The sequence below is a fragment of the Pseudophryne corroboree genome, chromosome 9, assembly GCF_028390025.1.
Source record: "Pseudophryne corroboree isolate aPseCor3 chromosome 9, aPseCor3.hap2, whole genome shotgun sequence".
NCBI lineage: Eukaryota > Metazoa > Chordata > Amphibia > Anura > Myobatrachidae > Pseudophryne > Pseudophryne corroboree.
This window is the reverse complement of record NC_086452.1, coordinates 208,796,201-208,820,402: the sequence shown is the minus strand read 5'-3', so window position 1 is coordinate 208,820,402 and position 24,202 is coordinate 208,796,201. Positions and strand designations below refer to the sequence as shown.

Sequence of the window (24,202 nt, the reverse complement as noted above, 5' to 3'; positions counted from 1 at the left end):
CACAGAGTCAGTGGATATAACTTAATTGCACTACAAACAGGCAGAAGAAGACTTTTTTTAGGAGCCTTCTGAAAGATCAAATATTGATTATATGTGGAAATTATTAAAACATAACTAATAATGATCATCAAAACCAGTGGTCTGTGGTCATTGTGTATATATGATGACAGGAAATGAGACAAAGATGGATACTGGTTGTCATGATAATATAGACCGACCAAAATAATTAAATCAATAAACAATTGATGTACAGGGCCAATCCTTGTACTGGGTCAATGAGGGTAAAAAAACACATAAGGTCAGGTATAATAAACGCTTGCTTGCAAAAATCTCTACTTGGGTCAGTTATACCTCAGCAAAAGCAACATTGCCATATGATAATTGAGATCCTCTAGTGCGATTGAGACCAGTGACACTTGCTGGATTGTTACAGATACTGTAGGGAAGCCATACATTTGTTAGCTTGTGCCAATTGTAGTAGGAATTACACTGCACCTAACACTGACAGTAGAATTACCAATTCTTTCTTCCTACTACAATTGGCAAACATAGGGGGTAAATCAGACTGGATCACTGCAGCAGCAGCGGCAGCGATCCCAGTCTGAATCCCTATGTGGAGTGCACATGCACAGCAGGCACACTGTGCGCGCATACTGGTTGTGCACACCCCGGGAGCTCAGTGAGATGCTAACAGCATCTTTGGGCTGCAATCGTCCCTGCGTGATTGACAGCCAGAGGCGGTTGTGGGGTGGGAGGGGGCATGTTAATAGAAATTAGAATGCCGTTGGCAGGGCGTGGTCTGGACAACGCAGGCATGTCCGGGCCATTGGTGTGGCGGGCCGCGGCAGCCGCGTGATGTAACACACAGCTGCAGCGACCCAGTACGCAGCTAGTAGCGGCCTGCCAGCACACAGGAGCTGCGTTGGCATGGAGCTACTCAGAGGGTGCAAAAGCATTGCATATGTGCAATACTTCTGCAACCTTATGGGTGGGTAGGGCCAGACATGCGGGGCGGACTAGCCTTGTGCTGGGCGTCCCCCGGCATATCTGAGTAAGTGATCGTAGATGTGCTAAATTTAGCACATCTACAATCAGATCTGAATTATCCCCACAGTATCCATCTTTTTTCCATTTTTGGTCAGTATATATACACACTGACCGCAGATCACTGGTTTTTATGATCATTGTTAATTATTAACATTAATAATATCTGTATTGTTCCTCTTCTTCCTTGGATACACAAAAAATATTTTATAAAAGCAATTAAAAGTTATGTTTTAATTATTTCCACATAATTAATCTTTGATCTTTAAGAGTGCACCTAAGAAAGAGTCTTCTTCTTCTTCTTCCTTCTCCTCCTTCTTCTTCTTCCTTCTCCTCCTTCTTCTTCCTTCTCCTCCTTCTTCTTCCTCCTTCTCCTTCTCCTTCTCCTTCTCCTTCTCCTTCTCCTTCTCCTTCTTCTTCTTCTTCTTCTTCTTCTTCTTCTTCTTCTTCTTCTTCTTCTTCTTCTTCTTCTTCTTCTTCTTCTTCTTCTTCTTCTTCTTCTCCTTCTCCTTCTTCCTGTTTGTAGTCTTGTTGTTTCTTTGCCAGCTTTGGGACATTCCATTACAGGAAGTCCTGTCATGCTGGGTTTTTACACTACCCATTCTTATTTGGCTAGCAGACATCTTGTAGCTGGGAAGGCCCTTTAGTTGCTAAGGACTAGTTTAGGATAGTTGGTGGTTTGATTTGATAAGGATGCATTAGAGCAGCCTACTGGACCATCTCTGGGAAGTAGAAAGTCATTTTGAGTTCCCTGACTGGATGGTAAGTCATCTTGGGAATGATTTGGGCATCTGTAAGGGCATAGAGTTGATCAATGACATTATAACTGACTTGCACATTCTCTCTTTCTACTGGCCCTTGTACTGTATGTTTGGTTTAGTCAGAAATAATCCATGTCAGGTATAAAGGGATTGACAAGGATGTGCATACTTTGGTTGAGTTAGGTGCAAAATGTAAACAGTTATATCACACAAAATTGAATATGAAGTATTTTATTGATATTTAGACAAAAATATTGTTGACAGTGTGAGCAGTATTCAATTCTTTCTGCCCTCTTGCACACCCATTCTATTTCTGCTGATGGGAGTGGGATCATCATTTCAGTTCGCTACCCCTAGGGTAGTGAGGTGCACTAACCCTTTACGCTGCTAATCCTGATTACTATGGGTGCAATATGCGTGATAATTGGGATCACTTTAGAAAGGAGATTGGGTGTGATATATCACTTGAATACCGTCCTTTGTCTTTTGATTCTTCATTGGTGCTAAGCATTTTACAGTTTAGCATTCACATGAATGGCAACAAAAGGGTCCTCAGCTTTACTGCTGATTGTGAAATGAGCAGTGCCAGTGCTGTTTACATGGATCCGTAAGCCAGTACAATAGGTGTAATTTTTCTGCCCTGAGATGACATCACAGTATGTTCCAGCAGGAAGTCCTGTGTTCAAAGTGACATCCATGTCCCTGCAAGGATCATATCAAGTTTATCCAGTTTCATAGCTTTGGTCTTTAAATAGATTAATTGGTAATACTGCACATAAAAATATATTTTAGGTAATGGGGCATTATCCTTAAGTCCCCAATTTGGTCATCTTACAAAAAGATGGTGAATAATAGTTTACATTTATATAACCAAATTGGACTAGATATTGTTTACATGATTACAGAAGTTTCTAAGAAATGTCATAAGCTGTTTAGTACCAGTAGCTGGGATTCCAGCAGTCAGAAGACCAACTACTTCCAGGTAAATATTTCACACTATCCCTAATCCTAACCCTAACCCAGCCCTCCCGCAGCCTAAGCCTAACCTCCTTCTTTTGCATCCTAACCCCAGTACTATCCTCAGGGACCACTTGGGATTTTGACCACAACCTCTACAAACCTAAAAATAATGTGCCATAGGTACTGTATATTGAGTACAGATGTTACTTACCAATTATCATTGTTAAACACAATGAAACCTACATTGCCACGACCAAAGGCAATTTGGTTTTCTCCATTATCCCACCAGTTAATGAGTGCTTGGCCATTTACAAAGTTACGGAAAGCCACCATATTTCTACAAAAAAAAAGTAAACAAATATCCCATCACTGGAATAATTCAATAAATAGTATTTACCCCACCCAGGGATGACTAGTTGGGGTGGTAATGGTACGGCTGTGGGGACCCATATAAGCATGTCCCCATGCTTGGCTAGTGGAGTCCGATGCTGGTTTGAAAAATATGGAGGACCCCTACGTCTTCTCCTTCCCCCATATTTTTGGAACCAGATCCAAGAGCCCAGTGCCGATTGTTAAAATACAGGGGGACCTCAGTCATTTTCCCCCCTTTATGTTTTCAATCAGCACCGGCTCAAAGAGCCCGGGGTTGCTTATGCTTTAGGGCGAGACCGCACATCAGTTTGTGTTTTTACTTTTTAACTCTTGGTTAACTTTCACAGACAGAGGCATGTACAGATCTCACTGATCTGTGAATGCTTCTGTCAAACTCGCCTATAAAAAGATGGTCTGTTTATAGGCGAGTTTTTGGTCATATTACATTCACTGAGTTGAATATTTTCTAGAGATGAGCGGATTCGGTTTTACTCGGTTTTACTCGGTTCTCAAAACCGAATCTTATTGGCTCACGGATGTCACGTGTTTTGGATAGCCAATAAGATTCGGTTTTGAGAACCGAGTAAAACCGAGTAAAACCGAATCCGCTCATCTCTGATATTTTCCTATGGGAAACATCTGGATCCAAGTTAAAATTTTGCGAGTTGCAGGAGACCAAAAAACATGAGTTTGCATGTTCTCAGACCCTATTACATTGGTCAAGTTTAGAAAATGTGTGAGTTTAGTGCTAAAATCGCACATTTTACAAACTCAGACCCTATTACATTTCCCCTCAGAAGTTACCGGAGGCCAATGGCCATGACAAACACCTAAGGGTACTGTATACACACATACAGTATACAGTATAAACACAGTGCATATAATATACAATAATCAATGTGTAAGTATGATTCTGATTATGTTTACCACTAAAAGTCTGCTCAAGTGTACTTTAAAACCACATTGGTCAAGTTAGACAGTTGCTAGTAAATCAGGTGTATCTTTTTCCAAAGAAGCATGCACAGAAGAAAATTGCCATAATTTGCTTACTATCTCTAAGTGTGTGCCTGGTTTTCTACTGGTCATCATTAGTGCACACTTGTGACACTATACTAGGGTCAAAACATACTGTATACCTCAAAACAGGTTTATTATTGCTTGTATACAACTTTGCAAAGCACATAGTTGCATCAAACTTTGACTCCATGTTTTACACCCAGTTACACTTATTACCCAGTTCCATATATTTTATTATAAGTGAAAATGTTTTAGAGTCAAACTTTTAATTCATATTTCATTGTACATCGTTAAATAGTTTGTGAATGTATAGTTATTTAGGGCCTGATTCAGAGAAATATGCTAATACAGCTGCAAGTGCAATTTTCTAACTGCAGATAACAGCAAGTGAAGATGTCACCCAGAAATGAAAAGAAATGCCCACCAGAGCTACCGCAACTCAATTGCATACACATACTGTACTCAGCAAGAACGAGAAATGTTGGGCTGAAGGGTAGACGTTGGACTACGCAGACTGGACCCGACAATGGGGGTAATTCTGAGTTGATCGCAGCAGCAAATTTGTTAGCAAATGGGCAAAACCATGTGCACTGCGGGGGGGGGGGGGGGGGGCAGATATAACATGTGCAGAGAGAGTTAGATTTGGGTTGGTTATTTTGTTTCTGTGCAGGGTAAATACTAGCTGCTTTATTTTTACACTGCAATTTAGATTTCAGTTTTAACACGCCCCACCCAAATCTAACTCTCTCTGCACATGTTACATCTATCCCCCCTGCAGTGCACATGGATTTGCCCAACTGCTAACAAATTTGCTGCTGCGATTAACTCAGAATTAGGCCCTATAGTCACTCAGGTGCCATGTTTTTGTATGCTAGAGCTTGCAGCTAACAACCGATACACGCCCCAAACATGACCATGACACACCTGTATTTTAACAACCACTTTCTGCTAACACCATCTTCAGAAGCCCAAAGTGGTCACTTCCTGTCAATCACTTTACGTATGTATCATCATTGTATGCAGGTTTGCAGTACTGAATGCAGCACATGTGCAGTCTGCCGATAATCGCTCAGTTCCATATAACATCGGCTTTGTGTACTTCTCTGAATCAGGCCCCTAATGAGCAACTAAGTAAAATCATGTTTATTTTGTCCTATAGATTTCATGGGTCACTTACTTTATTTGGCGCCATCTGTGTTCACACACCCAGCCATTTCCACAAGTGGTATCTTCATTAATAGTGACTGCCTTAATTGACCCATTCCAATGGCTTGGTGGTCCTATCCAGTCATTTATATCCTATAGGCAAGATAAGAAACGGGGGAACAATTTTTTTTGGATGTAAAGCTTTTCTCTACTTTAGTAACATGTTTCCTTTATGAAAAGGGGATCCGCAGAGTGGTGCAAGACTGTAAAAGAGTTGGCTTTAAATGTTAAACATAGAACAATTGAGAGTAAAGAATGGCTAAGTATAGTCATAGTGAACAACAAAATATTGGTATTACTAGGGGTATAGTATTATTATTATTATTATTATTATTATTATTATTATTTATTTATGTATTTATTTATATATGGCACCACAAGGATTCTGCAGCACCTAACAAAGTACTTAAACAAATGAGCAAAACAAGAAAACAATGACTAACAGTACAAGACAATATAGGACATGGTATATTAACATTTCTGCATCAGGGGACAGTAACTGAAACATCAAGTTGGCAGAAACCGAGGGTTAGGTGCCATTGTGGGTAGTATGGAGTAGAAAATAGTCTAAGAGGGTAAAGCACATGAGGGGAGAGGGCCCTGTTTGTGAGAACTTTGTGAGAATTCTGAAATATTATACATATGCAAGATATTGTTCAGATAGTTCCTGGAACTATCTGAACAGCAGCTACATTAATAGAAGAAACCCATTTAGTTTAATCTGGTGAGCAGTAGTCTACTTTATGGAAGACTGCTGAGAAACTGTGTGAGATTTTAAATGTATTAATTAAGGGGGTTATTCAGTAGCAGAACCTACTGAGATGCCCGTCTGCCCCTGCAGTGCGCACGTGCAGGACCCATTCTGTGCATGCGCAGGCAGGGAGATGAGTTTGCATCTTAGTGTATGTAACTGCCTCTGTCTTTATTGACAGGCAGAGGCATTCGCAAGGCGATCGTGGGCGGCGACTTGGCGTTGGATTAATTCTTTGCTAGTGAGCATGCATAAAATGATTCTGAAAACACCTACAGTTCATGCATTAACCTGAGTGTACGCACAAAAGTGTTGTTGCGTTTGGGGCAGATGGTATCAGAAATTGAAAAAGCAAAGTGATGGGCATTCTCTGCGGTGACTGAGAGGTGGCCTGAAGTTAATGCATAGTCTGTATTGTGGGAATCTTACAGGAATGTCATGGGCATGTTAGTGAAAATAAGTAGTTATGGTAGACTTACCATCGATAACTCTATTTCTCCGAAGTCCACAGTATCCACAGGATATACATTAGGATATGAGGTAGCATCAGCGGAATGGCACCAATGATCAAAGCTTTCATCCTCCCAGAATGCAATGGGCCAGTCTCCTATATTCCCACCTCCTAGCTCAGGCAATTCAGCTATTTTCCAAAGCTCAAGGCAGGAGCATCATAGAGAGCCCTAATCAGGTGAGAACATACACACACTTCCATAGAAGGAAGAGGTTAGTAAGTGTAAGGATCCTCAAGTCAGGTGCGTCAGGGTGGGATCCCTGTAGATACTGTGGACTTCTGAGAAATAGAGTTATCGATGGTAAGTCTACCATAACTACTTATTTCTCCTGCAGGGTCCACAGTAGTATCCACATGATATACATTGGGATGTCCCAAAGCAAATTTAGTAGAGGGGACGCTCCTGATTGGACAGGAGAATCCTTCGCCTGAATGCAGCATCCTCAGAGGCAAAGGTATCAAAGGCAAAATGTCTAATGTATGTGTTAATGGAAGCCCATGTGCCTGCCCTACATATCTGTTCCACAGAGGCACCACAGCGTGCTGCCCAAGATTAACCTACAGTACCTTATGAGTAGTATGAGCAGAGATATTAGCCGGAACAGGGAGATCAGCTTGAAAATAAGCTTCCGAGATAGTCATCCGAAGCCACCTCGCCAGTGTTTGCTTGTCAGCAGGCCATCCTCTCTTGTGGAACCCATAGAGAATGAAGAGAAGGCACTGGTACAATCTACATAGATCCTTAAAGCCTGGACTCCGTGCCAGATTAAGGTCCTCATAGGGCTGGAGCTGAAACTCACAAAGGGCCAATCGTGTGCTGCCAAAGGGGTGTGCCCAGCATGGTGGGGGTGTGGAAACTGATATGATGGTGTGGTCTATGCCGTATGGTTTGGCTAACACCATGGAGGACATAGCTACCCACCTACCTTCAACCACCTCATTCTCCCTCCCTCCTTTGTTTATGTTTAGCATATACCACCTGTTATATTATTGACCACTGAATAAAAAAAGTACATAAAAAGCACAAACTAGAGTTTATTAATAAATGCAAACAATTTTATTTATAAAGTGATTTAACAGAAACATACCTGAAAATTGCTAGTTTTCCAATATTTGACTTTGAACAAAGTACAAGGTGCAAACCATGAAAACATAATAAATAATACTAAATAAATAATTTGTTGCACCATCTTCACTTGCACCAACTGCATAGACTCTGGCAGTGGATGCACTTGGACTGACTACAGAGGAACTGGCTGCACTTTTTATAGAACAAAAGTCTGCAATTTTTTTGGTCTTAGCCAATACTTTCTCTAGGTTTTTCTTTTCCTCTTTCTTAGCTTTTAGTTCATCCCAGCCACTCTGTTGTTTTTTCATGTTAACCTGAATGACAAGTAAATTGCTACTCGTAAAATACTGTATAGGTGTTTCTCTAGCTTATTCTACACTCAGATATAACTGTATAAAACATTTTTGAGCTGATTCTGAGTTGGGCGGCTCTCTTTGCACAGACGAAAATAGCAACTTTTAGCATACAGTGCATGAGCACAACTGAATTTTTGCTTATCTCTCTAATATTCTGAGTCTGACAGGCCAGATTTAGGCAGCGAGAAAGAACCGTGCGTATGGAGAAGGTGAAGACTGTTTTAGATGGATCTCTTGCACCTAGCATGAGACTGGTGCAAGTGCTGCTGATACTAATGGTGACACTATGGGCTCTAAACAGAACAATAGGGAGTAGCTGTTTCCCACTTGCGGGCATACAGATTTTTTAGTCGAATGGAAATTCACATTAGCATAAGGTAGGCTTCCACAACTACCCACAGCTACAACTACTTTTCATCTGACTCAGAATCAGCTCCTCTGCTTAATCTGCAAATAAACTAGGCTCTACATAGTGTATGGAAGAACTATTTCTCTGCAGGGTGATTCTCCAGAAAGTGAACATAAAGTCTCGTGCATCGGACGCTTTTACATATTGTTTTCCTTCTAAACTGGTCTGTTAAGAAATTGTTGCTATATGAAAACTTAATTGCTTAATAGCAATGCCTTACCCAGGGCCGGTTCAAGACCTTGTGGTGCCCAGGGTGAAAATTTCCTTTGGCGCCCCCCTCCCCCCCAAATAAATAAATAAATAGAAAAAAAATTTAATCAAAAATAAATAGGTTAAAAAAAAGGTTAGTGCATGCTTCAAGCACGTTGCCAAAATAGGTGCGTGGCTTCATAGGGAAGGGGCGTGAGCAGTTATTCCCTTGTAGTTGTGCTTCCTGTAGCTGTGCCCCCAGTAGATTTGCCCCCTGTTGCTGTGCCCTCAGTAGTTGTGCCCCTGTAGTTTTGCCCCCTGTTGCTGTGCCCTCAGTAGATGTGCCCCTGTAGTTTTGCCACCTGTTGCTGTGCCCTTAGTAGTTATGCCCGTGTAGATTTGCCCCCTGTTGCTGTGCCCTCAGTAATTGTGCCCTGTAGATTTGCCCCTGTTGCTGTGCCCTCAGTAGTTGTGCCCCCTGTTGCTGTGCCCTCAGTAGTTGTGCCCCTGTAGATTTGCACCCTGTTGCTGTGCCCTCAGTAGTTTTGCCCCCTGTTGCTGTGCCCTCAGTAGTTGTGCCCCCTGTTGCTGTGCCCAAAGCAGCGGTGCTTGGAAAAAAAATACTCAGAATTTTAAACAATGGGGGGAATTAAATTATTATTGTCCCAATCTCCCATCTATAATGATGGGAAATTGCAGGAGTGATATTCAATTGATGCCTCCTATCGCACTGATCACGCCCATTAGTGTCTGGTTTAGCAGCCTAAAGCACCTAAACCCAACTAAACTAATGGATGCGATCCAAAAAGTGCTGTTTGGGTACCCAAAGAGGTCACTTTTACTACATTTCGGCTTGCCACCCCCGGGGGCTGTGAGCTGACCAGCAGATCATGCCCTAACAGAGCTACAATTGAATAGCTCCATTGGGCACCATCTGCTGGGAGCAAAAACAAATTACATTTGAATTCCGCCCAATGACTGTATAAATAAATATATACATAAACATACTATAGAACAATAATATATATATATGTGACAACTACTTAATGCTGCTTGACAAAGACCTTTGTGTTGTTTAGTAGGATAGACAAAAAAGGGCATAAACCTCCAAAATCATACAGAGTACTCAAATTCTCAAAGGCTTTGATGGCTGAGGGAATATTCATTAGTGTTAGTACTTTATATGAGTTTATTAATATTTATTACACATGCAACAAAAAAGAATATAGTATGGAACTGTATTCCAAGTATTTAAGTGTGTGTTTGTGCGCCTAAGTGCCCAAATGTATCTCCAAAAAATTAATTCATGAAATAAAGACATACAGATAAAATAGAAAAATTCACAATAAGAACATTATGTAAAACAAATGTGAACACACTCCCACAATATGCCAAATAATGCAGAATTTAACTGAAAATGTGTGTAAATCCTCTGTTATTTATATAAATCTATATATCCACAATATAACAAACAGAATAGGAGACCACACATACGGGATGTTTCAGAGGCAGTCACAGCTGCATCTTTTGGCAGTTGCGCATCTGCGACTTTATGCACATGCTGCTACAAAGCCCTTCCCTTGTGTAGAAGTGTTTGTCCAAATGTGCAACGACTGAGACGCCCACTGTCAGCATCTATAGAACCAGTCCGTAGACACCATCGGTTGCACCACGGAAATTGCACCAGCTATATGCAGTGGCAGACTTTCTGACTGAGTATGGCCTCCTGTGTGAATGTTGAAGAATCTGTGTATGCAATCAATTTTGCAACATGCCAGCCACACTCTCATAATACACCAATGAGATACACCAGTTGTATGCGCATTAATACCCACCTCCCAATCAATGTGCACAAATGCCCATCACTTTTCCAAGATATCTCTGATACTGCGCATCTCAATTACAACTGTGCCTTTGTGCAGACACTCTGTATACCCAGATTTCCGTGCATGCACAGTAGCAAAGAATTAACCACCTACATGAACATCGGCGCTGTGTGTCAGACCCACAGTGCATTATATTATGCACAAATAAACAATATTAAATGTACTTTAAATAAGAAATAGTTCAATTATCTGTGGCCATTATCAAAGATGAAGGAGCAAAAGTTTTTGATCCTGCACAAACCTGTTCCAAAATTACAAAATAAATTATCTGACGACCTTTGAAAGACACAAAAAGGATCTCGACACCTACGAAAAAACCATTGTTGACCGTAAACGGAATAAGTTGCAAAGAGATAAAAGGGACTTTTCCCAGGGTGACATCTTTAAGTGGAACCCCCAGCCCCCCAGGAATAGGGGTAGAAGACAACCAGAGGGGTATACTTTCTCAGAATTTGAGTCATCAACAAGTGACGACTCTCTCAATGAGGCACTTGATACGGTACGACCCACCCCCAACTCCAGCAGGGAAGGTTCCCCTCATTTTTTAGAAAGAGGACAGAAACCGAGAGGAAGGTACAGACCTCAAGAAAGACGAGACGAGGGGGGAAGAAGAGACACGGGACGAGACTCTCGATGGGACATGCCACGGACATCGAGGTATCCGGAACGCCAGAGACGGAAAATACGATAGACCCATCCACATCTCAACGTCTAACTGTAATCAATTTATCCAACAGAATTCTTACCTCAGCTCAATGTAATGTTCTTAGCAAAGGCCTATCCTTCTCTCCTTCAAAATCTTTCGACAGATTCCTTTGGGAAAAAGATCTAAGATTATTTGGTCGTAAACTCCTTTTAAAAAAATTCTTTGCACAAAGGAGTCAACAAAAGGATGATATCCTAGAAGCCCCATTGACGGAAGAAGACAGAAACATACTCGGTATTCTGGAAGAATTATACTCTGAATCTGACAGGGACTCCACAGCCGATCGCCGACCAATGTGCAAGAACAAATCCTACTTTTTTTCCCCCAGATGACAAGAGCCCTGAAGTGCGAGTATTTCTAAACCTGGTCGCTAAGGAATTTGATCAGATTCATATGCAAAACCTTAATAAATGTCACAGATTCCCAGACAACTTGAAGAGAGAAGAAAGACAAGCACTTAAACAATTAAATACCTGGAAAGACGTGGTCATAAAACCGTCCGATAAGGGCGGAAATATTGTTCTTTGGCCCACAGAGATGTATACCATCGAGGCACTCCGGCAATTGAATCAGACGGCTTGCTACAAGAAACTTTCCCACAATCCGATTCCACAATTTATGAGAGAATACTCTCAATTGATCGATGAGGCAGCTTCAACTGGGAAAATCACCAAACAAGAACACAAATATCTTTCTGTCACCAACCCCAGGGTACCCACCTTTTACCTCCTTCCCAAGGTCCATAAGAATATCCAAAGACCACCCGGCAGACCTATTATGTCTGGGAATGGAGGGATGCTGGAACAACCAAGCCGGTTTCTCGATTTACATCTGCGTGAATACGTATTACAGTTGCCATCCTACCTACAAGACACATCTGACCTGCTCCGCAAGATACAGGATATCAACTTTGAGGAGCATTTCATACTGGCTACATTAGACGTAGAAGCTCTGTACACCAGTATCGACCACCAGATGGGTCTTGAGGCAGTTAGACATTTCCTGGATTTGAGCACAAATGATGATTTCAACTCCCTATTATTCAACCTGTTGAAATTCGTATTAGAGAAAAACCATTTCACCTTTCAGGATCGCTTCTACTTACAAGTTAGGGGTACCGCGATGGGCGCGGCCTGTGCACCAACATATGCCAATCTCTTTCTGGGGAGATGGGAACAGACTCACGTTTTCAATGAACAGAATGACAGATACACAGAACATGTGTTAATTTGGCTCAGATACATAGACGATATTTTCATCATCTGGGATGGTACAGAGGAACTTTTGCTTTCATTTATTCATCTTCTTAACAGCAACAATTTGAACATCAAACTAACACATACAATTAGTAAAGACATGGTTGCCTTCTTGGACCTACGGATCTATAAGTCTCCTGATGGCACCCTGGCCACCGAAATCTATCGGAAAGAAACCGCCACCAACAGCATCCTCCTCCAAACTAGCGCTCATTTCCCCCCCACTATTGAGAACATTCCTAAGGGGGAGTTTCTGAGACTGAGGCGCAACTGTTCGGAGGTAGGGGTTTACAAGATGAAGAGTCATGAATTGATTGATCGGCTCAGAGAAAGAGGATACAGCAAGCGCTCTCTCAAGCGGGCTCAAAAGGAAGCTTTACACACCAGCAGAGATACTCTGATCTCCCAACGTCAACCTAAAATCAAGGATGATGAAACTAAAGTTAGGTTCATCGGAACCTTTTGTCCTGAATGGAAACTCCTGAAGCAGGCAATAGAGCAACACCTGCCTATTCTACAACTAGATGCGGACCTATCACCTTATATAGATTCCAAAATCAACATGAGCTGGCGAAGGTCCAGAAATATTAAGGATCATCTGGTCAGAAGTCATTTTGTTGGAAAGACAACAAGACAAAGTCAAATAACTGACTACATGACTGGTGGGATACCATCATCTACTAGAGTGACAGACTCTTTCCCCTGTGGCAAGTGTAAAGTATGCCCCTATATTCTAAAAACAAATTCAGTGGTGGACAGATACGGAAAGACCATAATGATTAAACAATTCTTCAATTGCGACACACAAGCTTCAATTTATTGCATCACGTGCAACTGCGATGCCAGGTACATAGGCATGACAACTCGCAAACTCAAGGAAAGAGCCTTGGAACACCTGGGCACTTGTCGGAATGCCGCCACGGATCTGGCTAGGATGAAGCAGTTAACAACAGTTGCAAGACACTTCCATACCCATCACAAGGATCATCAGAAGGATTTCAAGATATTTGGCTTGGAACAAATTCACCTGGGAATTAAGGGCGGAGACATCACCAAAGAACTTTTGAAAAAAGAAAGTGAATGGACATTTAAGCTGAACGGCCTTCGACCCAATGGCCTCAACGAAAACATTAACTATAGTGTTTTCCTGTGAGATTTGCCATGCATGTGTTCTAAATGGCACCACCAACAATTCACTTTTACTCTGAGGTTTACCTATCTCTCACACCCAGCATGAACAAGATCCCAACTCTCTCTCCCCCCTCTTTCTCACCTCTCCGTTCCCCCAACCCAACCCCCCTTTTCTTCTTTCTTTTTCCACCCTCATAACTCCCATCTCCCACCCTTCCCACCTTCACCCATCAGTTACACACCAACACATTCACCACCAACACATGACAGCAGCACCAACCCTTCATAACCCCATCACCCAAGTTTCACCCACCTTTCACATTTTCCACAGCACATACTGTTTCTCACCATTTTGACCATAGTGGCACCTCATCACTGCTTTACCTCAATCACATCACATTCACTAGTGAAAGACAGACATAATCATTGGCTCACACACTCAGAAATACACACTCCTACACACAACGGCACACTCCCTTCCCCTTCTCTCCCCCAGTCTAACAATGTTTACCACACACTGACTTCGCACCATCTCTAGGCACCACTTGCACAGACACACACCCAACTCACTCACACATATCCAGCACTGCCAGGTTCTAACAATACAGACAGTTCCCAGGGTATGTCAACCCAGGTGAACACTCTGTTTCAACCAAGTATAATCATCCACACCATTCTTACCAACACTATTGTCTCATTCTCGCAATTTCCCACCTTTTATACTCCCCTCCCCCCTTTTCTGTTTTTCCCCCCTCAAATTTCATGCCCCGCAATAAGCCCCCCTTATTGCATACCCATTTTAGCATCATCTTTTTCCTTATTTACTCATAGAATCATATGCATATTTTTCCAAAAAATTTGTCACTCATTTTTCTTTATAATTATCCCCCTAATTATATTTACTTTCAATATCCTTTATTCTTTATTCACTATTTTTATTATGTTTATATTTATTGCCATGTAGTTGTATAGACTGATACTTCTTATTTATTTATTTTTAATTCCTTATATATTTATTTTTATTTTTTTATTTTTTTATTTTTATTTTTATTTTCATTTATCATAATCACAACAATGTGTAATATCTTTATTTCCCGTTCCTCAGAAGGAACAGGGCATCACTAGTTTATCATATTTCCCACACACATCCAAACAGAGACTCTCTCACAGTCTGCCCACATAGCCTAGATAGGGGGTGGAGCAGTTAGTCCGCTCTCCCCCCTTTCGTTTCGTAGAATTCAATAGGTATCCTAGCAACCCAAGTTTGCACAGCTGATTGGGCGTAAGTTCAGCTTGTCACTTCCGCCCTTAGATCAGTACCACTTCCGCCCACATATCATTCAGGAGCGGCACAAACACCATAGCAACCGGCTTGTCATCGGTATGGGCGGGGCACTATGTGACGGCTTCAGCCCATACACTTGTCAGCTGCTGATACCGCCGATCGCGGCCCTCGCCCGGAGGATCACAATCCAGGCACCGGTAACAGTGGTCCTTCTTAGTCCATTTGAAGCCCGCACAGCGGGACACCCACTACCAGCCACTTGTTTTTGACCATATCACAGCCACACAGTGAGGGCGGAAGGAATAATCACAACTTCCGCCCCACGTTCATAAATCCAGTGACATCAGCGAGCCCTCCCTCTATCTATGAAGCTAGTGATAGGACTATCTACTTAATGTAACCCCGCCCTCGGGACCAGTCATTGGCTGATCGTAATGACAGGCTCCATTTAATACTCAAGCCCCTTATTCCAAGGGGTGCTCAGAATGAAAGTGAACAAGCCCGTGATCGGGTGAAACGCGTTTTTCTAGTGGGCACCTCTCCTGCTTGACATCTGAATGGGTGATATTTATTACCTTAATTATCCTACTGTGGGCACTTTGCCTTTTTTACATAATAAGTTTGCTCTCCGTTTTTTCAGCGGGCATACCTCCTGTGGGTAATTTTATAGCCACAGGACATATCGGCTTTACAGAGTCATATCCTCTGCCCCTTTATCTGACTAAGCACTTTTGCCCTAGTTCAATACTTTCTAGTCTGACTGAGTTGCATACACATGTACTCCCCCATGTAAGCAAGTTGTGATGTAACCAGGTGGCATAACACTGGTATAGCATTGGACAACTGGTGATCCTGCTCCTTTTTTCCTCGCTCAATTCTTATGTTTATGTACAGCAATGAACAAAGTCTCTGCATATATTCATGATTGCAGGGAATGATTTGGTGTGATTTCGGAATTAGCTGGCCTTAGGCAGCGTTTTAAAGGCATAACTCATGTGTCTGTTTACTTGAGGACGTGTCACCAAGGGGGTTGTTTGATTGGTGATAATTTATCAGTCTCTCTTATTTTCTTTTGCAAATACAAGCAATAACCGCCTCTAACAGGAAATTATTTTTGCCACTGCCATAAATAACCATTTCGATTCTTTTCAGGCTATCATACCAGCTTTTTCAGATTCTTTAATGTTATGTGGTAAATACACATAACCCGGTATTTAGCGGTTTGGCACAAATTACAGAATTTATTGGTCAGCACAAGGCCATATGATTACAGTCTTTATCTGTTTCTCCTTCGCTGTGATACCTGCATGATATCTTTACCGTCACCAAAATTTACTATATTGAAACAATACAGGTGACTTAGAGCATCATCTAAAAAATAGTGCTCACAGTACTTCCTATATTCTCTCACTAGATTCCTACTTTTCTTCCTTCTGTGAACTCTCATCCATGATTCTGGAGAACGTGTTCCCCCAGGGACACGTCTCTCCAGTCTAACGTGGACAGCAGATTCACACCTATCTACCCATCGTTGTATACCCTATCCTGAAATACAGTCTGATCAATCATCCATCCACTCTCCTTCACTCCTTCTCCACAGAAGGAATCAATCCTTCCGTTTCGGTGCACTCTCATTGGCGATATAGGGTAAGTTCTCCCTACGACCATACCCCTACGTTCACGCCCAATCTCGTCCGATCTTGGAAGCTAAACGGAGGTGGGCTAGGTCAGTACCTAGACAGGCGACTGCTAGGGAATACCTGGTGAAGTAGGAAGGTTCTCTTCCCTGTAGCAAAAACGCCAACAGCAGTATCACCACTTATACTCAATCCAACTACTTCTTTAATCTCTAATGTGATTATTTACTCACCAATGACAGTGGCAAACTACTAGAATTGTTAAAAAGTGTGTGGGTTCTCCCACTCACGTATTTAACCCCACTTAGGGCCGCATTAATACAAACTAAGTTTGTACAGATCTTTAGCAGACGGAGGCAGCTTGAGATGTAGCTACGTTTCCTATATGCATTTATCCAGGCATAATTGAGATCTGAACATTTCATACATATATTTAAATAAAGAGAGACTTTCTTTCAGATATATTTTCCGCACCTTACAATTATGGTTGTTTATGTCGAGTCTATCTCGCTTTGAATATTTATGTGGGGAGAAGGGTACTAGCTTAAGACAACATCATTAAAGTTATAGATTTACCATTTATTGACCATTTAAGGAAACTAATAAGAGTGCGCCCAAACAAGAGTCATACTTTTTCTCCTTGTACATATACTATTGCCATTATCAAAGATGCCATATAACCACTTTGACAGAAATAGGTAACTGCTTTTCAATAGGTACTATAGAAAAGGAAAATGTACACAATGCTTATTGCGGTGTGTACAGTATGTTTACTGGTCAATTACCGCTAATACAATATTGTACTTAGCTAAAAACGTCATCAAACATGCTCCCATAGTATATAAATAGATGTATGCACATTTTTCTGAATCAGAGTGAACAGAATAATAAAAAACACAATTGCTGCCTACAACACGCATATTGTACATATAAAAACAAATATATATATACAATCAATAATTTCAAAAGATTAATTTCAGTATCATTTACAGATTTCCTCTATAAACCCTATAAAAATGAAAAGGATAATATTACTTGAAATAATGATACAAAATTAATTATTAAACCTATCTGATTATAGTATAAATGTGATGATGAACCAGATAAGGGGCCTAATTCTGAGTTGATCGCAGCAGCAAATTTGTTAGCAGTTGGGCAAAACCATGGGGGTCATTCCAAGTTGTTAGCTCGCTAGCTGATTTTAGCAGCATTGCAAACGCTAGGCCGCCGCCCTCTGGGAGTGTATCTTAGCTTAGCAGAATTGCGAACGAAAGATTAGCAGAATTGCTACTAAATATTTTCTTGCAGTTTCTGAGTAACTAAACCAAAAAAGGGAAAGGAAAGACAAAAGAAATCCTTTTTGGGAGCACTCTTAATTGAAAATTATAATGATATTAGATCATGATATACAGTATGATGATGTGAAAATGAATAATCTAAAACTTAACATTTATTCTGTTCCTTAAAATATCGACCAATTATGGTCCAAATATATCTATCTATAATACAATATAAAGATAGGAGGGTGAAAATAAGAGTGAGTAGTATAGGACTGCTCCACCAGTGTTAAATGAGCATTAAGGTGATCATCTTGATGATATCCACAGTGCCTGGTATTCCTAAGTGGTCCCCTTTCAAAGTACTGACCAGGTCTATCCTATCAGCTTCCGAGGTTAAAGATCGGGCTACTTTCAGGATAGTACGACCTTGAATAGTAGAAGATGATATGTGAAGGAAGAAGAACCCACTTCTGCTGTCTGTACTGAGCCTGCTAACGCCACTGGAGAAAATTACCCCCAGGCTTTTCCAGATGAGAGAGTGTTGGAAAAGAGAACCCACAGCTGTCTTAGAAGTAAAGTAGAGTTAAAATGCAGAGATTTACTGTAGAAATTTTTCTCCCCCCTTGAGTGGGGGATGAAGAAAGAAGGAAGACAGGAGCACTTCTGCTTTCTGTTGTGACAGCAAAATGTACGCTAAAGAGGACGGAGCCCTTTCCAGCACTGCTGTCAACCAGATGAGAGAGTGATAGAAAAAGAGAAGAGAAAAGAGGGAGGAAAGGAAAACTGTAGCAAATGGGGGATGTTCTGATTAATACTAAATAGCATGGAGGACAGCATTTATTGCGCTGGTGTTTCAGAGAGAATCGCTGTTGTTCACACACTGATAATTTCTGTTATGTCATCCATATTATTAATAATAATCCCATCGGCTAATCAGACAAAAGGTAATAATTTTTATAACAATTTTTGTGGAAATATACAAGCAAAACTTCACCTACATTGCTTTTAAGTAATAAATCAGGAGGAAATTTCCTCAAACATATGATCTGCAAGAAAATAATTCATTGGATCACCTATAATAGGTCAGTGTCAAATTCCAAGATCATTAGACTAATTGATATTCATCAGATCATGAATTAGATCTGGTGAGGACTTTAACATTTACAAGGGTGCTGAATCAGCAGAATAAAATAGACAGTCCTATAACAAAGTCTTAAGCAAGACAAATGCAACATATGTAGCAGTATGAAGATACACAGTCCTAAACCAAAGTCTTTTGCAGGACAAATGTAACATATGTAACACAAAAAGTTGATAGATGTTCATCAGATCACAAGTTAAATCTTGTAAGGAAGTTGACACTAAAACAGTGCTAATCTGCAAAATAAGCAGTCCTAAAACACTTGTCTTTTACAAGACAACCGCAGCATATGCATCAATACGACAATAAACAGTCCTAGAATAAATTCTTTAGTAAGACAAGTGCAATATATGCAACAATATGGTAAAGCACCTCAATAGTAATAAGGGGTGTATGGAAATAGACATGGGACTCCAATAGTGGTCCCAAATATATAATGTGGGAGAAGAGAGGGGAGAGCAGGAGCAAATATAGCCGTATATGTGTACTGGGGAGTGACATATGTATATTACTTTATCACTTGCCGCTCAAACCCATTTAGATGTCGGCATTTGTCAATCTCATCCCCTCATTCGGCATTGCCTGCTTCCACCTGACCTCACATGCCTTTTACACACATAATGGTGCAGCGGCTGCTTGAAAGAGAGGGTATAACCGCAAAAAGCAACATATATGACAAAGCACCTCTATATAATATGTGCAACTGGGCATAAAGCTCCAATGGTAGTCCTAAGTATAAATTGAGGGAGGAGGGTGCAGGGACAGGTATAGCCATGTATGAGCACTGGGTTGGTGACAGATGTAACTTTACCACTCGCCGTTCTAAATCCGTTTATATGCCGGCGTTTGTTGGTCTCGTCTGCTCGTTCAGCGTGGCCTGCTTCCCCCGACCTCATACACCTCTCACACACACCGAGGTGCAGCGGCTGCCCAGTCCGAAGACAGGGGGCGTGGCCGCATGACGTCCTTTATGACGTCAATCCCGACGTACGTTTCACCGCTGGGCTTGTTCACGGGAGGCTCCCGTGAACAAGCCCAGCGGTGAAACGTACGTCGGGATTGACGTCATCAAGGACGTCGTGCGGCCACGCCCCCTGTCTTCGGACTGGGCAGCCGCTGCACCTCGGTGTGTGTGAGGTGTATGAGGTCAGGGGAAGCAGGCCACGCTGAACGAGCAGACGAGACCAACAAACGCCAGCATATAAACGGATTTAGAACGGCGAGTGGTAAAGTTATATCTGTCACCAACCCAGTGCTCATACACGGCTATACCTGTCCCTGCACCCTCCTCCCTCAATTTATACTTAGGACTACCATTGGAGCTTTATGCCCATTTGCACATATTATAAAGAGGTGCTATGTCATATATGTTGCTTTTTGCAGTTATACCCTCTCTTTCAAGCAGCCGCTGCACCATTATGTGTGTAAAAGGCATGTGAGGTCAGGTGGAAGCAGGCAATGCCGAATGAGGGGATGAGATTGACAAATGCCGACATCTAAATGGGTTTGAGCAGCAAGTGATAAAGTAATATACATATGTCACTCCCCAGTACACATATACGGCTATATTTGCTCCTGCTCTCCCCTCTCTTCTCCCACATTATATATTTGGGACCACTATTGGAGTCCCATGTCTATTTCCATACACCCCTCATTACTATTGAGGTGCTTTACCATATTGTTGCATATATTGCACTTGTCTTACTAAAGAATTTATTCTAGGACTGTTCATTCTCGTATTGATGCATATGCTGCGGTTGTCTTGTAAAAGACAAGCGTTTTAGGACTGCTTATTTTGCAGATTAGCACTGTTTTAGTGTCAACTTCCTTACAAGATTTAACTTGTGATCTGATGAACATCTATCAACTTTTTGTGTTACATATGTTACATTTGTCCTGCAAAAGACTTTGGTTTAGGACTGTGTATCTTCATACTGCTACAAATGTTGCATTTGTCTTGCTTAAGACTTTGTTCTAGGACTGTCTATTTTATTCTGCTGATTCAGCACCCTTGTAAATGTTAAAGTCCTCACCAGATCTAATTCATGATCTGATGAATATCAATTAGTCTAATGATCTTGGAATTTGACACTGACCTATTATAGGTGATCCAATGAATTATTTTCTTGCAGATCATATGTTTGAGGAAATTTCCTCCTGATTTATTACTTAAATGAAATGTAGGTGAAGTTTTGCTTGTATATTTCCACAAAAATTGTTATAAAAATTATTACCTTTTGTCTGATTAGCCGATGGGATTATTATTAATAATATGGATGACATAACAGAAATTATCAGTGTGTGAACAACAGCGATTCTCTCTGAAACACCAGCGCAATAAATGCTGTCCTCCATGCTATTTAGTATTAATCAGAACATCCCCCGTTTGCTACAGTTTTCCTTTCCTCCCTCTTTTCTCTTCTCTTTTTCTATCACTCTCTCATCTGGTTGACAGCAGTGCTGGAAAGGGCTCCGTCCTCTTTAGCGTACATTTTGCTGTCACAACAGAAAGCAGAAGTGCTCCTGTCTTCCTTCTTTCTTCATCCCCCACTCAAGGGGGGAGAAAAATTTCTACAGTAAACCTCTGCATTTTAACTCTACTTTACTTCTAAGACAGCTGTGGGTTCTCTTTTCCAACACTCTCTCATCTGGAAAAGCCTGGGGGTAATTTTCTCCAGTGGCGTTAGCAGGCTCAGTACAGACAGCAGAAGTGGGTTCTTCTTCCTTCACATATCATCTTCTACTATTCAAGGTCGTACTATCCTGAAAGTAGCCCGATCTTTAACCTCGGAAGCTGATAGGATAGACCTGGTCAGTACTTTGAAGGGGGACCACTTAGGAATACCAGGCACTGTGGATATCATCAAGATGATCACCTTAATGCTCATTTAACACTGGTGGAGCAGTCCTATACTACTCACTCTTATTTTCACCCTCCTATCTTTATATTGTATTATAGATAGATATATTTGGACCATAATTGGTCGATATTTTAAGGAACAGAATAAATGTTAGGTTTTAGATTATTCATTTTCACATCATCATACTGTATATCATGATCTAATATCATTATAATTTTCAATTAAGAGTGCTCCCAAAAAGGATTTCTTTTGTCTTTCCTTTCCCTTTTTTGGTGTAGTTAATCTACAAAAGTATTTGGGAGCACCACCAATAAGTAAAGTGCTATCTTAAGAATTGACGATTAGCATTGTGTATATTGGTATTCTTATATTCATAATCATATTTGTTGACATTAAGGTGTGGTTATACAGCACACAGCTGGTGCAGAACTGACAAACCTTTCTACAAAAGTTTCTGAGTAACTCCAGACCTACTCCTAGATTGCGATCAGCTCGGTCTGTTTAGTTCCTTGTTTGACGTCACAAACACGCCCTGCGTTCGGCCAGCCACTCCCCCGTTTCTCCAGACACTCCCGCGTTTTTTCCCTGACACGCCTGCCTTTTTTAGCACACTCCCGGAAAACGCTCAGTTACCACCCAGAAACGCTCCTTTCCTGTCAATCACTCACCGATCAGCAGTGCGACTGAAAAGCGCCGCACGAACACCAGCAAAACTGCTAAGTTTTTAGTTAAATAACTAAGCGCATGCACGCTGTGTACCATGCACATGCACATTTAGCAACAAATCGCAGCATAGCGAAAATCAGAAACGAGCGAACAACTGGGAATGACCCCCCATGTGCACTGCAGGGGGTACAGATATAACTTGTGCAGAGAGAGTTAGATTTGGGTGGGGTGTATTAAAACTGAAATCTAAATTGCAGTGTAAAAGTAAAGCAGGCAGTTTTTACCGTGCACAGAAACAAAATAACCCACCCAAATCTAACTCTCTCTGCACATGTTATATTTGCCTCCCCTGCAGTGCACATAGGCCCTCATTCCGAGTTGTTCGCTCGCTAGCTGCTTTTAGCAGCATTGCACACGCTAAGCCGCCGCCCTCTGGGAGTGTATGTTAGCTTAGCAGAATTGCAAACGAAAGATTAGCACAATTGCGAATAGAAAATTCTTAGCAGTTTCTGAGTAGCTCCAGACTTACTCAGCCATTGCGATCAGTTCAGTCAGTTTCGTTCCTGGTATGACGTCACAAACACACCCAGCGTTCGGCCAGACACTCCCCCGTTTCTTCAGACACTCCCGCATTTTTCCCAGAAACGCCAGCGTTTTTTCACACACTCCCAGAAAACGGCCAGTTTCCGCCCAGAAACACCCACTTCCTGTCAATCACAGTACGATCACCAGAACGATGAAAATTCCTCGTTATGCCGTGAGTAAAATACCTAACTTTTGTGTAAAATAACTAAGCGCATGCGCTCTGCGAACCTTGCGCATGCGCATTAAGCGACTAATCGCAATATAGCGAAAATCGGCAACGAGCGAACAACTGGGAATGACCACCATGGTTTTGCCCAATTGCTAACAAACTTGCTGCTGCGATCAACTCAGAATTACCCCCAAAATACGAAATGTCAGAACTATGTGGCATATGTATTAAAAACTGCTGAAATGCCAAAACTTTTTTCAGTACAAATCATTATGAACTTTTTCATTTTAAACAAAACTATCAACACTATGGGGGGATATTAATGAAAGCTAGGAGAGAGAAAGCACTAATGAATCAGCTTCCGTCATTTTTCAAACACATAACATGGCAGTTAGGAGCCGATTGGCTGGTACTGTCTCCACTTTACCTCTCACCAAGCTTTGATAAATATCCCACTAAGTATTAAAAGTATAATGCAGGGGCAGTGGTATAGGTACCTATGTATTAATAATCATGGAACTGCCACAATTATTAAGTATCCACACTATGTACCTTACGCTCATAGGCAAAACGCAGGGATGAGGGTTACCGGTTGCATCCCGACACTGTTCGGAATGCCGATACCGGCATTCACGACATGGATCGCAATGCCAGGATCCTGACTGACGGAATCCTGATCAACCATCCGCTACTAATCCTCACTGGTTAGCCGCTGGGCATGGGTGATTAGTTTTAGTCTGTGTGTGTGTGGGAAGGGGGTCTAGGGTTAGGTAGCGTAACTGATTTGACCCGGTCTTCTGTCTAGTTCACCACTACACCTTTTTGAGCTAGTACCTGTAAAGGTGAAGGTGATTATTCCGACTGTTGAGACTGATGGATTTCCTAAACTGTATTGTGATGTTAATTTTAACTGTATACAGTAAGTCAATTTTAATAAAAAGTCTTGGTATCATA

General features: G+C 41.5%; 1 protein-coding gene and 1 pseudogene across 1 annotated transcript in view; one reads left to right on the top strand and one right to left on the bottom strand.

Moving 5' to 3' along the window:
* Positions 1-2,020: 2,020 nt before the first annotated feature.
* The window catches only part of LOC134957881 (pancreatic alpha-amylase-like), a 190,000-nt gene continuing 167,818 nt past the window's right edge, over positions 2,021-24,202 (bottom strand). Inside the window, exons 8-10 of the mRNA XM_063940101.1 lie at positions 5,332-5,453; positions 2,977-3,102; positions 2,021-2,507 (exon numbers count right to left, since the gene is read on the bottom strand). Coding sequence (XP_063796171.1) covers positions 2,318-2,507; positions 2,977-3,102; positions 5,332-5,453 — 438 coding nt within the window. The 3' untranslated portion in view covers positions 2,021-2,317. The remainder of the gene's footprint in view (positions 2,508-2,976; positions 3,103-5,331; positions 5,454-24,202) is intronic.
* Positions 16,566-16,684, top strand: LOC134964776 (5S ribosomal RNA; annotated as a pseudogene).